Source organism: Anolis carolinensis, chromosome 4 (genome assembly GCF_035594765.1).
Source record: "Anolis carolinensis isolate JA03-04 chromosome 4, rAnoCar3.1.pri, whole genome shotgun sequence".
NCBI classification, from domain to species: Eukaryota; Metazoa; Chordata; class Lepidosauria; order Squamata; family Dactyloidae; genus Anolis; species Anolis carolinensis.
The window spans coordinates 30,648,263-30,663,964 of NC_085844.1; the positions used below are offsets into that span (position 1 = coordinate 30,648,263).

The 15,702-nt window shown below is 42.1% G+C and overlaps 1 protein-coding gene across 1 annotated transcript; it reads right to left on the bottom strand.

Moving 5' to 3' along the window:
- Window positions 1-4,446: 4,446 nt before the first annotated feature.
- On the bottom strand, window positions 4,447-7,560 carry LOC134298820 (GSK-3-binding protein-like). The gene has a single exon (XM_062980166.1). The coding sequence runs from the start codon at window positions 7,424-7,426 to the stop codon at window positions 6,893-6,895; it is 534 nt and encodes a 177-aa protein (XP_062836236.1). The 5' UTR covers window positions 7,427-7,560; the 3' UTR covers window positions 4,447-6,892.
- Between the last annotated feature and the right edge of the window lie 8,142 nt (window positions 7,561-15,702).

Here is a 15,702-nt window from a genome sequence, read left to right on the forward strand (position 1 = left end):
TGTACAGTACCATTTTATATGGCACTGGTAAAACTATCATTATATCCATGCTAACCATACTGAGTCCCTTTCACATTTAAATTACTAGTTTTTTATGATGTCAGAAGCAACTTGAGACCATACTGCAAGTGGCTTCTGGTGTGAGAGAATTGGCCGTCTGCAGAGAGGTTGCCTTGGGGATGCCTGAATGTGTTACCATCCTGCTGGGAGGCTTCTCTTATGTCCCCACAAGCTAGAGCTGACAGACGGGAGCTCACTATGTCTTGTGGAATCGAACAGCCAACCTTCAGGTGAGCAACCCAACCTTCAGATCAGCAGTTCAGTCGACACAAGGGTTTAACCCATTGTGCCACCACAGTTCCTACGTACGGTAAGACCAGTTATTTAAAACCTAACTGGAAAGATAGTTAGTTCAGTTATCCAGAAAACGACACTAGGGCAGTAAATAAATAACAACACTCAGAAAACAGAGGAATTCTAGACAGGAAACAATCAGGGCCAGCTAACACCTCCCAACAAAGGATTCCCCCAGGCAGGAAGCAGCCAGGCTTTGAAGCTGCAAGGCCATTCGGTGCTAATCAAGATAGCCAATTGCAACATTCACACTTGCCTCCAATAGACAAGAGTTCTTTCTCCCACCCTGGGCATTTCACAGATATATAAACCTCACTTGCTAGTTTCCAACAGACCTCACAACCTCTGAGGATGCCTGCCATAAATGTGGGCGAAACATCAGGAGAGAATGCTTCTGGAACATGGCCATAGAGCCTGGAAAACTCACAGCAACCCAGTAATTCCAGCTATGAAAGCCTTTGACAACACATTACACTAGCTTTGAAGGCAAGAATCTATCACATTTTATTAACCTGACTGGAATCCTGCTTTTCTGTCTAGGAGGAAACAATATTTTCATTCTCATCAGTATACAATTTTCTATTCAATTTTTATCCTGCTCTTCCTCAAAATAGCTCTTTGATAAAAAGTCCTGCACCTCTCATATTACTTTGATATTTCCTTTCTCAGCAAATGCTGCCATAGCAAAAGTGACCTCATGCCAGATGAGTGAAATCTTACAATAACACAGTATATTTTCTTGGTGGGGACAGGAAATGCATTTAGATTTATAATTTAAAACAAGGGAGGGGAAATTGAGGATGGAAGGCTTGAAGGAAATGATGATGATGATTATCATCTTTATTTATATCCCACCTTTCTCCCCATGGGGACTCAAGGTGGATAACTTTAAACAATACAGTTTAAAAAGAGCAATACCTAAAGTTAAAAAATAATTAAATAGTAACAGAATTAAAATACAGTAAATACACTAAAATGGCTTTTAAAACTCATATCCCACCTCGATCCCACCCAATCTCCCCAGAACTCTATCTGCCTCTTCAATGAATGTGTCAATGCCTATTATTATTATTATTATTATTATTATTATTATGACACAAAGACATAGCATGACACAGCAAATGAGATCTATATGCTGGATTTCGTATCACAAAATCATGATCATGATCATGATCATCATCATGTTGCTGTGAGTTTTCCAGGCTGTATGGCAATATTCCAGAACCATTCTCTCCTGACGTTTCACCTACATCTATGGCAGGCATCCTCAGAGTCTGAGGATGCCTGCCATAGATGTGGGTGAAACGTCAGGAGAGAATGTTTCTGGAACATGACCATACAGCCCGGAAAACTCACAGCCACCCAGTGATTCAGGCCATGAAAGCTTTTGACAGCACATTATTATTATTATTATTATTATTAATAATAATAATACCCTGCTTTATCTCTCCTGAAGGAGGGCCTTGAATTCATACAATATAGCAGACACCCCTTTGAGTCATGACTCCATCCAACAGCATTTTGGGATCTGCCATTTCTGCTGTATTTCAGGGTAACTCGAAATAACAGCACTAAACTACAAATCTCTTCAGACGGAGCCACATTAATGAAAGCATAATCAAATAATTATAACCTTTACAAGTCAGTTTGATGCAGTGCTTTTGAGTGTTGGATTGCAACTCCAGGGGAGCGAAGTTTAAATCGCAATTTACATATAGAAATGTGAGCAGGTATCACATTCCCCCCGTTATAGAGGAAGGCAATGGCAACCAGCCTTTGAAGTCAGTCTTACCAAGAAAACTCTGTTATTATGAGATCTCTATGAAGTGGGAATAAACTTGAAGGCACATAACTGTTATAGTGTAGACACAGTTGGCTGGGAGTCAAGCTTCATTCTGGCCCTGCTTTTTCTGCATGTGAAAGGTGGAAAGGCACAATCAGCCGATACTACTTCAGGAATACTGCTGGATCACACCATGGACACTCAGGCAACTCCTGGGAAGGCCAAATAAGTGCATGACCAGCTTGGGACGGTCAAGGAAATCTCTCCACTGTTACTTTCCATCAGTTTGTTTTACCTTTGCCATTCCTGGCTCAAAGAGAGAACCTTACATAACCTTTGGTTTTATGCCACTCTATGGAGCACAACATTTGTTCTTTCTACTCTGGAGGCTTCCTCAGTGTAGTTTGGATTTATTTTGGAAGCAGCTTCCCTTCCATATTCATCCCAGAGCTGGAAGGTTGTGAGAATTCCATTCATGTTGCATTTCTTTCCAAGTTAAGGAAGACATCTGAATAGATATCCAGATGTCTGTTATTACATGAAGCAGGAACAAAACAAGTTGCACAACACACACCTGGCTGCAACAGATTTAAGGAAGTATTTACCTTCCCCAATCATGCAAAAAAGTAGATTGCCTTATTTATAACAGAAAAGGGAACTCTGTATTATAGTGACCCTTCTGCGTTCTCTTTCTAGGACTTATTTTCAGCCAAATATTCATACAGAAACCATGCTTCCCTGTGGAGAAGGAATCCGCACGTTTCAGCTGAACAGTCAAGTTGCACTTATGATGTAATTTGCGATTAAATGCATGGTTTTGCTGAAGAGGCTTCCATAACACAAAGCCCCAGAAGCTTTTTTTTTTTTTACTCAGCCTTTACAATCTAGGGAACTGTTCCCTCATTGTTTCTTGTAGAGGTGAGAGAATGAGAAGAATCCAATTGCAAATGGACAGAAAACAGAGCTATATTTCATGGAGTATGAGTCACCTTTTATGTGAACAGTACTTTTACAATTAAATTAAATATTGACAATGTATCTACCAGGCTAAAAGTAAATGCAGTGTAAATAAGATTAATCCAATTGGCAAATTGATGTTTAATCCATGAATCCTGAAATCATAATACTAGCAGGAAATGAGGCCAGGCCTGGGGAAAGCATGTCCCAGCAGTCAATGGACTGCAATGTTTATCTATGCTGGCTAAAGTTGATGGGAATTGCTATGCATCAGCACCCTGAAGGCATGTATGAACTCCCATCTCAAGGCAAATGACTAGAAATCTGGAAGGTTAAAGAAAGAATATGGAGACACGTCATTTGTCGTTTTCATCCCAGATATTTTAATACTCACCGTCATCCTTTATGCCATTGTATGGTGAATGTATAGCAACTACTCATTTGTTGAGTAGGATTCATGCACATTCCCTCTAATATTATCTGCATACAGAAGGGCTCATTTTTGCAGTACCTACAGCAGCCCATTTGTTTGCTCATCTACTCCTAGGATTAAAAAATGCTCACCTCTAGCCTGTTTCCCTTATGTTCCCTTTAATGTGTGTGTGTGTGTGTGTTTTAAAGGAATTCATTCTTGTCATGAAAGCATGGAAGGAATTGTTGTCAGCATTTATTATCCTTCCATTTTCTTTCTGACTGAATTACCTCCCACTACAAAGCACCATATTTTGGTAGAAACTGGGATGTAGAGGCAAGAGGCGGAATAGCAAGGAGGTACACTTAGGATAATTATAGATACTCTGCAATCCAAGGCAAGTGCCTAATGTGGTAAGTGTTCTGAAGGTATTTGATTGGCACCCAGAGGAGGCGATTTTTGTCTCATAGATAAGAATGGAGGCATTCTCCTGTTGATGTCATTGGACCTGAAAGGTGCCCTAAATCATCCCATCTCGAATGCAATCAAGTTAAGACCCCCTGCAAAGAAATTCTAAATCATTCTTTCCTTTAAACCACAAAATGTGTGAGGGGGGAAAGGAGCTTTAAACACACATAGGCACCCTCTGCCGTTACATTATTCTGGAGCCTCAAATAAAATATGCAGATTGCAACAGCAGCATTACAGTACATACAAAGAGGGTTGCTATGCCTGGAAGAACATTTGCTAGGAAACAAAGGGGCTGAGAAGCATCTTAAAAGAGAATTATAAGCCGCTCAATCCAGCATTGTGTTATGCAGAGCATTTGCGCTATCAAAAAAAAAAAGTTAAAAACACTACAAAGCAGCCAGGAAAAGGATTTATAAGGCCTATCAATTATACACCACATTCCTAGGCAAAGAAGACAGGAGAACAAATATCTTTTATATAAAAGTCTATCAGATTTATTCAATACAGACATAATAATAAAGACAAACCCTGAAAACCAGGAACACAACTTCAACACTCCGTTACGAAGTGTATATAATATATATATATAATTTTGTCAACAGCTTCTTCTGCTGATTGAGCTATTGAGGTTTTGTGTGTATGTTTATTTAGTTTTTGAATCGGTTTGTGTTTAGCTCCCTTCAGCGAACAACGCGCCGTCACCTCATCCTTAAAGTCTATTGCTACATCTGCTTTCCAGCTTCAATATTCACATTTTTAAATTTTTAAAAAATAGGCTTCATGTAGCCCTGAAACAAGGATTGAGGCGGAGGATGAAATCCCCATAGACTGGGGGAGGGAAAGCCTGTGGAAACATAATCCTGAGACAAATCAGAACCAGAGAGAAAATGTGTTTTGTCCTCCAGGATTGACTGGCCGAGGAAATAAATGGCTGGCAACAAGAGATTTTTTTAAAAAGATCAGAGAAGTAAAAAACAAACAGATCTCTTCCCTAAGAGACTTGGGTTGGAAAGAGCCAAAGGGGAGCCAGGGACAAGAGTCCAAAAGGGATTTCTTAGAAAGAGGGCTGTAACACGAGCCCCTTTCTGAGAATGGCATTTGTAGGGAGAGGAGGAGCTCTTGGAGAGAAGGGACGTGGAAGGAGGGGGAAGAGAGAGAGAGAGAGGCGGAGAGAAAAGAGGGGGTTATTAAAAAAAAGCCCACACAATAACAATAACAACTCGGATCCAGCAGCGTGCGTGTGTCCTCAGGAGACTCCCATTCGTTGCAAAACACACACTGGGCCGGTCCTTCTTGTCCCAGTCAAAACAAGCCGGGATAGGATTACCTTCTCTCCAAAATTCTCTCCAAAACAGAACCAGGGCAGGAGAGGCAGAAAAATTAAGGGTGACCTTGACCAAAGCAAAGCATAAAGAGAAGTCACAGCAGCTTTCAACCCTGTTTGTGTTTGAGTCTTTCCTTTAAGCAATCCAGTCTCTCGCTCTATCCATCTTTAGGATGAAAGACCCCCCTCCAGATGCCCCCTTTCCCCCCTTAAGAGTCAAACAGAGGAAGGAGGGGGTTTAGCTGTCCAAATCCTGGCGCAGGAGGCAGATCTGGGTCATCCAGGCAGGGTTCAGAGGGGAAGCTGTCCAAAGCAAGGTAGCACCATGATTTGCTCGACCCGAGGATGCGTCCACACTGTGGAACTGGTGCAGTTTTGACACCATTTGAACTGACACGGATCAGTGGTATGCAATGATAAAATTTAAGGGCTGCTGTGAGTTTTCCTAGGCAATTGAGGTTTATATCCACACCTGTTTCAAACAGGCAAGAGTTCTTTCTCCCACCCTGAACATTTCAGATATATAAACCCCACTTGACTAGTTTCCAACATACCTCACAACCTCTGAGGATGCCTGCTATAGATGCGGGCGAAACGTCAGGACAGAATGCTTCTGGATCAAGGCCAGACAGCCTGGAAAACTCACAGCAACCCAGTGATTCCAGCCATGAAAGCCTTCGACAACACATAAAATTTGGAGTTACACAAAGCCTTCTCTGTCCAATAGTGCCAAAACACAACCCACTGCATGGAGCCATGGTGGTTCAAGAGGCCTGTGTAGATGTGCCCACTGCATTTATATCCAAAGTCACCACATACTCTTGACTGCTAAATGCAAAAGAGCCTCACCATGGTTCTCCGATGTAGATTTATCCAGATGCACTGACCATTTTGTGCGACAAAAGGCCTTCGCATGCCTCGGGATGCATTTACACTGTCAAATGAATGCAATTTGCCTCCACTTTTAACTGCTATGGGGAGACATCATGGCAAGAGGAGGCTAAAAGGCCTGGTCAAACAACAACATAGCATCGAGTTATGGCATAGACCAAGTATGGGAAACGTGGGCCCTCCAAATGGACTTTCTTAGTAGGTCTGTAGATAGTTGTGTTTCTTCATCAGCTTCCCTATGCAGTCAGTGGTAAGTTCCCTTGATGGATCTCATGGACTTGCAGCTCTTCCGGCGTCTGTGGTTTTTATTGATCATTCATTCTACCAGACATAGACAAAGTTGGGTGTTTTGGACTTCAACTCCCATCATTCCTAACAGCCTCAGGCCCTTTCCTTTCCCCCCTCGGCCGCTTAAGCGGCCGAGGGGGGTAAGGAAGGGGCCTGAGGCTGTTAGGAATGATGGGAGTTGAAGTCCAAAACCCCTCGAGGGCCCAACTTTGCCCATGCCTGCATTATAACATAACAAAATATATTGACTTATGGGTTGGAATATATATATATATATTATATTCCTTTGCAATCTCTTCTGTGCAGAAGGGCCGAGCAGGGTCCAGGCTTTCCTCTTGTCCTTCAATGCCGGTTTGAAACTGGGTTAAATGCTCAGTGGAGACGGGAAGATGGCGAGGTGGTTGAGAAGGGGTCACGGCGAGGCTCTTTCCTCCTCCTCGCCCCCGCTGCTTGGGCACCAGCTCCCGGCCGAGGAAGAGGCCGAGGAGGCGGCCGAGGAGTCCGGCGAGGCGGAGGCTTCTCCCGCCGCCCGCTGCAGCCTCCGCACGGCTTCCTTGATGAGGTTCCCGGAGAGGATGAGCTGCTGGAGGAGCCGCTGCGGGTCGTCGCCTCCTCCTCCGCCGGCTTCCTGCAAAGAGCAGCGGGGCAGATGCCGCTTGGGGCTCCTCCTCCTCCTCCGCAGCCAGCCCCGTCCGCAGAGCTGCTTCCCGCTGTGCTGCTCCGACGGAGGAAGCAGCCGGTGGAAAGAGGCCGCGAAGAACGAGGAATACGGCGCCGCCCGGTCCCGCTTCGGCGCCGCCAACAGTCTTGGAGGGTCGGGCGGCGCCGAGTTGCTGAGCTGCAGCACTTCTCCCAAGCGGGCCACCAAAGCGTCCACCTCTTTGCCCGGCGAGGCGCCGCTCTGCAGCAGAAGCAAGCCTTCTCCGCCCGTCCGCCGGCAAGGCATCTCCACGTCTCCTTTCACCTCCGCAACAAACTCAACCTCCTCCTTCCCTTGCTCCGGCCACACTGCCGTCGCCGCTGCGGTTGGTTTGTAAACAATGGGTGACGTAGGCGACGGGCGGCGCCAACGCACCCAGACGGGGGTGGACGCACAAACCTAGCCGAACCTAGCCTATTTAAAATAGTTCAATAACACGCTCTTAGTTTCTCTTAGTTTTTAAATACTTTCTCATACCACCCATATATATTCATATACATATATATAACGAGGAAGGGTTCCCCCCCCCACTTCTTTCATTCCCCCTCCCCCGCCCTATATGTCGCCGAATGGTTTCGCCCGCTGTTTCGAACGCCGGGAGTCTTGTCGCTAACGTGTGGGAGGAGCTAAAACGAATGAAAGGGGGAAAGGGGTTGGATTTAGCGTGATTGGCGGGATTGGCAGCCAATGAGTGCTGCAAGAATGATTCTTGTCTGTTATGGGTAAAATATATGTACAGTAGAGTCTTACTTATCCAACATAAACGGGCCGGCAGAATGTTGGATAAACGAATATGTTGAATAATAAGGAGGGATTAAGGAAAAGCCAACATATTCACTTATCCAACGTTCTGCTGGCCCGTTTATGTTGGATAAGTGAGACTCTACTGTATTTATGGAGCCCCGGTGGCGAAGTGTGTTAAAGCACTGAGCTGCTGAACTTTCAGACCGAAAGGTCCCAGGTTCAAATCCCAGGAGCGGAGTGAGCGCCCGCTGTTAGCTCCAGCTCCTGTCAACCTAGCAGTTCGAAAACATGCCAATGTGAGTAGATCAGTAGGTACTGCTCCGGCGGGAAGGTAACGGTGCTCCATGCAGTCATGCCGGCCACATGACCTTGGAGGTGTCTACGGACAACGCCGGCTCTTCGGCTTAGTAATGGAGATGAGCACCAACGCCCAGAGTCAGACATGACTGGACTTAACGTCAGGGAAAACCTTTACCTTTACTTAGAGTCTCACTTATCCAACATAAACGGGTCGGCAGAATGTTGGATAAGCGAATATGTTGGATAATGAGGGATTAAGGAAAAGCCTATTAAACATCAAATTAGGTTATGATTTTACAAATTAAGCACCAAAACTCTACTGTATTTATTTATTATTTATTTATTAGCGACATTTATATCCCGCCCTTCTTACCCCGAAGGGTACTCAGGGCCGTTTACAAGTATATATACATACAATATATTATATCATACGACTATATTTCAATATTATTAGTAATATTGCATGTAATATAAATATACAATTATAATAGTGAATTATAATAATTATTACATTGTATTACATCATAATATTATTATTAATATTACATGTATGTACAATATATTATAATATTAGTATAGTATAATATTATTATATATTTTTATATCATTAAATTGATACAGGAGACATGGTGGAAAGATGTACACCCTCTTAGCTCTTAGTTCACCGGAATTCAAGCCACCAAAGAAATGATATTTAACATTTTAAAAGGCTATTTCTATAATACAGTAAATAATGCAGAACTATATTACATTAAATAATACAGAACTGTCAAAGGCTTTCATGGCTGGAATCACTGGGTTGTTTGTATTTTCCGGGCTGTATGGCCATGTTCCAGAAGCATTCTCTTCTGATGTTTCGCCCACATCTATAGCATTGAATGGCCTTGCAGCTTCAAGGTCTGGCTGCTTACTGCTTACAAGCATGTGGACAATTTCAACTGAAAGGAGGAAACCATGAAAATGAACAAAATCTGGCTACCAGTATTTTGAAAACTCTAAAATCAGTACAGCAAAGAACAACACTGAAAACAGGGGAATTCCCGACAGGAAACAATCAGGGTCAGCTAACACCTCTCAACAAAAGATTCCTCCAGGCAGGAAGCAGTCAGGCTTTGAAGCTGCAAGGCTATTCAATCTCACTCAAACAATGTGCTGGATTCTGCTAATCGTTGTGTTTGTGTGTGTATATAATGACATGTTTGATCTGGCGTTAAATTTGTTGATTGTTTCATCTTTTAACTTTTCTGTCTTATGATCACACTATGTAACAAAATTTGGAAAAAAGTCTGTTCCTAGTTTGAAAGTGTTATTTTCTGTTTAATTGTGCGGTACTTACTTTGAAAGTAGTTGTTATATGCCACAAACTTTGTTTTTGTGGCTGCCACACACTATCTTAAATTGGTTGCGACTCAGTGAGATATTCATTGAAAAACGATAACAAAATGTGCTGCAGGATGTCTTGCAGAAACAAAGTTTTTGCAGTTTAATACACCCTTCACCATGTTTTTATGATAGAGTCAATTAGGAAATGACATTTATAACCCAGGAACAAAAAACGTGTTGCATAGTATTATTTAATTGTTGCAACTTGTGAATTTTAAGATGTTGTAAGCCACTTTGAGTCACACGCTGAGAGTAATGATGATGATGATAAATAGGGCAAGCTTGTTTTCTGCTGCTCTGGAGACAAGGAGCAATGCATTCAAATTTTAGGAAAGGAGGTTCCACCTAAACATTAGGAAAAACTTCCTGACAGTAAGAGCTGTTTAGCTGTGAAATAGGCTGCCTCAGATTGTGGTGGAGTCTCCTTCTCTAGAGGTTTTTAAGCACAAACTGAATGGCCATCTGTTGGGAGGGTTTTGATTGTGTTGTCATGCATAACAGAATGGGTTTGGACTGAATGGCCCTTGGAGTCTCTTCTAAACTTATGACTCTATGATTAATAATATTTCCCCCCCCCCCCCCCTTTTTGTATTAGGACCCTGGAGCTGTAATCCTATGCAGCTTTTCTGGAAGCAAGATTCACTGAATGCAAAGGGTTTTGCACCTGAGTCAGCTTTCATGGGGGTCTAAATACCCTTAAAGAGGCATGGGCAAACTTCGGCCCTCCAGGTGTTTTGGACTTCAACTCTCACAATTCCTTACAGCCTGTTAGGAATTGTGGGAGTTGAAGTCCAAAACACCTGGAAGGCCAAAGTTTGCCCATGCCTGCCTTAAAGGCACCATATCTGTCTGATCTTGAAAGTTGGGTCCGCCCTGGTTATTACTTGAATGGGAGACCACCAACGACTAGCAAGTGCTGTAGGCTATATTTCAGAAACACAGTAATGTATTTGTTAAGCTCCAATATCACCATGGTGCCCATATTGCACGATCCTGTTTGCTGAGCCTGAAATTCCATGCAACAGGCAAAACCACTTCTGAGTATTCCTTGGCTAAGAAAACCCTGGGAAATTAATGGGGTCTCCATAAGTCGACAGGCAGCTTGAAGGCACATGGACAGACATAAGCCTGCATAGCGGAAGCTGAATGCTGGATTGTGTGCAAGTGGAATTCTCAGATTCAGATCTTTCACTGTTTTGTAAAAAGCCATAAAGTGACGTTATTGTGCAGCGTATTGTAACCACAGATTCCTTTGCAATAAAACACATTTCTCTAAATTGTCGGGATGTGGTGGGCAGGAGAAATATGTTTTTAAAACTGGGTCTGGAAAGTATGATGTGCCGCCGTTCCAGTGCAGAGTCAAGAGATTGAAGCCTGCAGTGAAGCACTTACAACCGAATAGGGCTGTAGCTTCTGATTAATGTGCTGTCACTCCTAAGAGGACCAGGCCACGGAGAGGAAAACCTCAGGAAACACATGAGCGCATGGCAGCAATTTCTCTTCTGGCTGCGAGAAGGAAGTTGGCTAGGACTAAAAAGTTTCTTTCCACCGTTTGCAGAGTGTTTGTAGTTGATCAATAACTGCTCTTATTGTGTTTTGTTTGCTATCCAGAGCAGTGTTTGTCCTGGATGTAGAAAGTTCAGGTATGAAATAATATACAATCTTTTGCTTCAATGACTCATTGAAATGGCCTCTCTAGATCCATCTACATTGCCATGAAATGCCATTTGAAACTGAGTTATATGGCCAGTGTAGACTCATATCATGCAGCTCAGTGCAGTCAAACTGCATTATATGAGTCTACACAGTTTCAAACCGCATTATATGGCAGTGTAGATGGAGCCAGAGAGAGCATTCAATGTGTTTCATGAGATGGGACCAGAAAGAGCATTCAATGAGCTAAATTTCATTGTATGAGCCTACAATGATCACGTAATTCAGTTTTAAACTGCATTATGTGGAGCTGCGGCCTCTGAGAACAACCCATATTTCTCTTTGGTTTTTAGAGAGTAAATAGTTCTTGCATTTAAGGTGAACAATGGCACTCAGAAAATGTAATTTTTTTTGCCTGTCTCAATATGGGACAAAGGTGATTCTCAACAAAGGTAGTTCATGACAAACGATTAAAAGAAATTGTAAAGAAAAAGTTCAAATCAATTAAATAAGCTATTACAACCAGCCCTATATTGAAACCATACTAAAGGATTAAAAATATGATAATGAGAATTAAAGGGCTCATAGTTCAGTTAAACGGAACAGCAACAAATTAATAGCCAAAACTGAAGTAGTTAATATTTGCACAAGTACGTAAATCCAAGCAAACTGTTGACATCCACCTTTAAAGAGGATTTCATACTTAAGCTTTCTTACTCATCTTAAGCATCACCACAAGGTTGTTGTTTGGATTGTGAAACAAAAATAGGCCATTTGTGTTAATTTGGCTCATCTAAAAGTACTATATTAGTTAAACAACATGTATGTGGAAGAATTAGCTCTTTCTCAGAAAATGGTATCATTTAAAAAAATGAGTGGTGTGTCAGTGAATGCACCATTATACTCGGGGCCGGGCTGTGGCGCAGCTGTTGAGCAGCTGCCTTAAATCACTCTGACCATGAGGTCATGAGTTCGAGGCCAGCCCGTAACGGGGTGAGCACCCGTCAATTAAAAATAAAAAATAGCCCCTGCTCGTTGCTGACCTAGCAACCCGAAAGATAGTTGCATCTATCAAGTAGGAGATAAGGTACCACTAAAAAAGTGGGGAGGCAAGATTAACTAATTTACGACCTGGAATGAGGAAGTGCCGTCAGTGTGGATGATGAAGCAGCTGCTCCCCCCTGTGGCCAGAATCGAACATCCCCTCAGAAGAACGTTAACTTGCCTCTGTGTGTGTCTCTCAGTCTCTGTTTGATGTGTTTATGGGCATTGAATGTTTGCCCTTTGTGTGTTATAATGTGATCCGCCCTGAGTCCCCTTCGGGGTGAGAAGGGCGGAATATAAATACTGTAAATAAATAAATAAATAAATAAAGGTGTTGGCAATGTGGAAGGGAGGATAACAATCAAATCAATGAATAAGGACAGGTGAAGATTCCTCTTGCATCAGTCAAAAGCTTTCCGCTTCCCATAGTTAGATATTCCCAGGGAACTTGCAAGCAGGACTTTGGAACAACATGTTCTCAATAGTAACTGGTTTTCAGGTGGTATCCGACATCTGAATTTTTAGGTTCCTTGTCGCCATCATGCCTAATAGTAATTAATAAAATTATTTCCTATAAACTTGTCTAACCTTGCTTTTAAAGCCATCAGTAAAGCAGGCAAGCACTTGGCAAGTTGACCCATGCCTGATCTACACTGTAGAATTAATGCAGTTTGACACTACTCTAACTATCATGGCTTAATGCTAGGGAATCCTGGGAGTTGTAGTTTTAAAAGGCCTTGAATTTTTTCTACCAAAAAGTGCTGGTGCCTTGATAAATTACAGATCCCAGGATTCACCTATAGCATTGAATCTTTACAGTTAAAGTGGCATCAATCTGCATTAATTCTATAGGGTAGATACACCCATGGTGTGATTCCTGTACTTAGAAGCTATAGCACTTTAAGACAGCCTAACATTAGTGTGGGATCAAAGCCTCTTTGTGAGCATCAACTGTTCCAAGTTTAATTTTTGTTTTCCTCAATCCTATTTTTCTTTTTTAAAAAAACCAAACATCCCGACAAGGCAAACATATCAACTCAACTATAAGTATAATTGAAATGGGAATCTTCTTGGAAAAGTATGTATGGCAGTCTCTAGACTACAACTTCCACTATCCTCAATAAATATAGATTGTTGGCCAAAGAAGCTAGGTGCTGGTCCAGTCTATCTGAAAGATGCCACGTTTTGCAAAACTGACACTTTGAAATTCAGAAATGCTATGTAGTAGTTGAAATGCTTCCTGACATGAAAGTAAAGGCATTGGAGGAAAAACCAGCTGGTCTCAGACCAAGGGGGAGGGGATGGGAGAGGCAAAATGTGTTGATTGCATCAGGATGATTCTTGAAGAGATAAAAACCTGAACAACGTATCTTCCCAAGATTTACTATATGAATGGTTTGTTTATTTAATCTAATTCAAGGGTGTTTCTCCTGGATTGCCCATGACTACTTAACAGACATTTAGCAACCATTTCGATAAAAGGCATAGATAAGTGTTTTGATGTAAACATAATCTGGGAAACATAACTATGCAAAAAAGTGTAGTTGACTCATTCTATAGCTGACATGGATTTTTTTCCTCATGGTTCGACTTTTGTCAATGGGTTCAATCAGCATCAATAGGGGCATGAGAGAAGCCTCCCAGCAGGATGGCAACACATCCGGGCATCAGCTGGGTAATATCTCAGTAGACAGCCGATTCTCTCACACCAGAAATGACATGCAGTATGTTCCCTTCTGACATGATTAAAAAATCAGCATCAATTATTCTGTGGAGTATTTTAGAATAAATATAGGTTGCTACTTTGAGCATCTGCATAGACTTACATGTCTTTGAATAGAACACGTACCTGTGGGTTTTGTGATAGGGAAAAGTGGGAATCCAGTGGCTTCCCAGTGATAGCAGCACTACAATTCCCAGAGGCATAGCCAATAGTGAAGAATGATGGAATTGGCAGCTCAGCATCTGGAGCACCGCACAATTCCCATCCCTGCTATAGGACTTTTGTGATCAGTTGTGTAATAAAACCCTTTGGTGTTCTTGAAAGACACCAGGGTGGCTGCCTTCCCTTGGTGTTGCAAGAAACAAAATGAGCCCAGTGTTGCATCATCTCAAAGGAGCAAGGCGACTGTGGCACCAGCATTCTTAAGTAAGAGCTTCTTACCTGCCAGATTTATGCTCAGTAAGGACAGTTCTTCCCACCAGCAATATAATTTGAATATTTGACTATGTTGAGGGATTGCGAAAGAGATTCCTTCATCCTGACATATCAGGGAAATCACTTGGATCTAGATGTGTTTTCTCCCCCTGTGACCTGGGAGTTTTATCAAGGAACCACAGTGATACGTTTATGCAACCTCCAGTGGGAGAGTCTTGAAGAGCCATTCTTTAGTCTTTAATTTTTTCCCAAAACCACTTGGTCTTTCACTTTTGTTTGCCATGTGGAAATGTGGAGAGAGTTGATGTAAGTTGAATGGTTCTGTAGAAGAAGGACACTCAACAGGTTCCCCCTTCTCCACAACCTCTAAATATACAGGAGCCCTCTTTTTCATTCTGGTAAGTTCACATATGTTTTCACTTCCGCATTTAAAAGTCAGGTATTGTTCAGAAGGGAGTTTGGCAGAAACTATTTTGGCTCTGATAGCTTTCCTGCTAGCTGTTTTTATCACTCCTTGCTTAGTGCCAACTTTGTCCACTGCATGTGTTCTGTATACATAAAATTTATATTACACTTCCTTTCATTGCTACCACAGAGCTTCTTTAAATTATGCCAATGATAGGCTTTAATATGATCTATTTTGAGCCTCTGGTTAAAACTCCTAGCTCATGTAAACACCATGCTGAACATTTAATTTGTAATATTTCCGAAATAAAGTGTTTAATAAAGCGCCTTTGAGTTAAGAAAACCTTGGCACCAGCTATGACCCAAAATCTAGTCCTTGCATTCTACTACTGTTTCCTACCCAGTGTTATAGTGTTCTACTTTATATTGCCCTCTATCTCTAATTTTCCCATTTGACATTTGCACTTTATCCATCAGCCCTGTCCTTGCAACTGATTTGCACTAGCCCGCCTGCCTGAGCCCAGAAACTGTTTACTATTCCAGGTCACTGGTTGTTGTTTGATGACTGTTTTATACTGTGCCATATTGTTGTTTGTTTTATATTGTTTTATGATGCTGTTTATGAATTTTAATGTTGTTACATTTTAACTATGTTGATTGGGTTTCTCCCCATGTAAGCTGCCCCGATTCCCTTCAGGGAGATGGAGACAGGATACAAAAATAAAGTTGTTGTTGTTGTTGTTGTTGTTGATGATGTTATTTACTATTAAATTCAGGGGTTGACAAAGTGCAGCTCCAAGCTGTGTCATTTTTGTCACTCTCAACACCTCAGGGA

Bases quoted from the DNA above. Each gene is read 5' to 3' on its own strand.
- LOC134298820 (XM_062980166.1), bottom strand. From the start codon at position 7,426: ATGCCTTGCCGGCGGACGGGCGGAGAAGGCTTGCTTCTGCTGCAGAGC.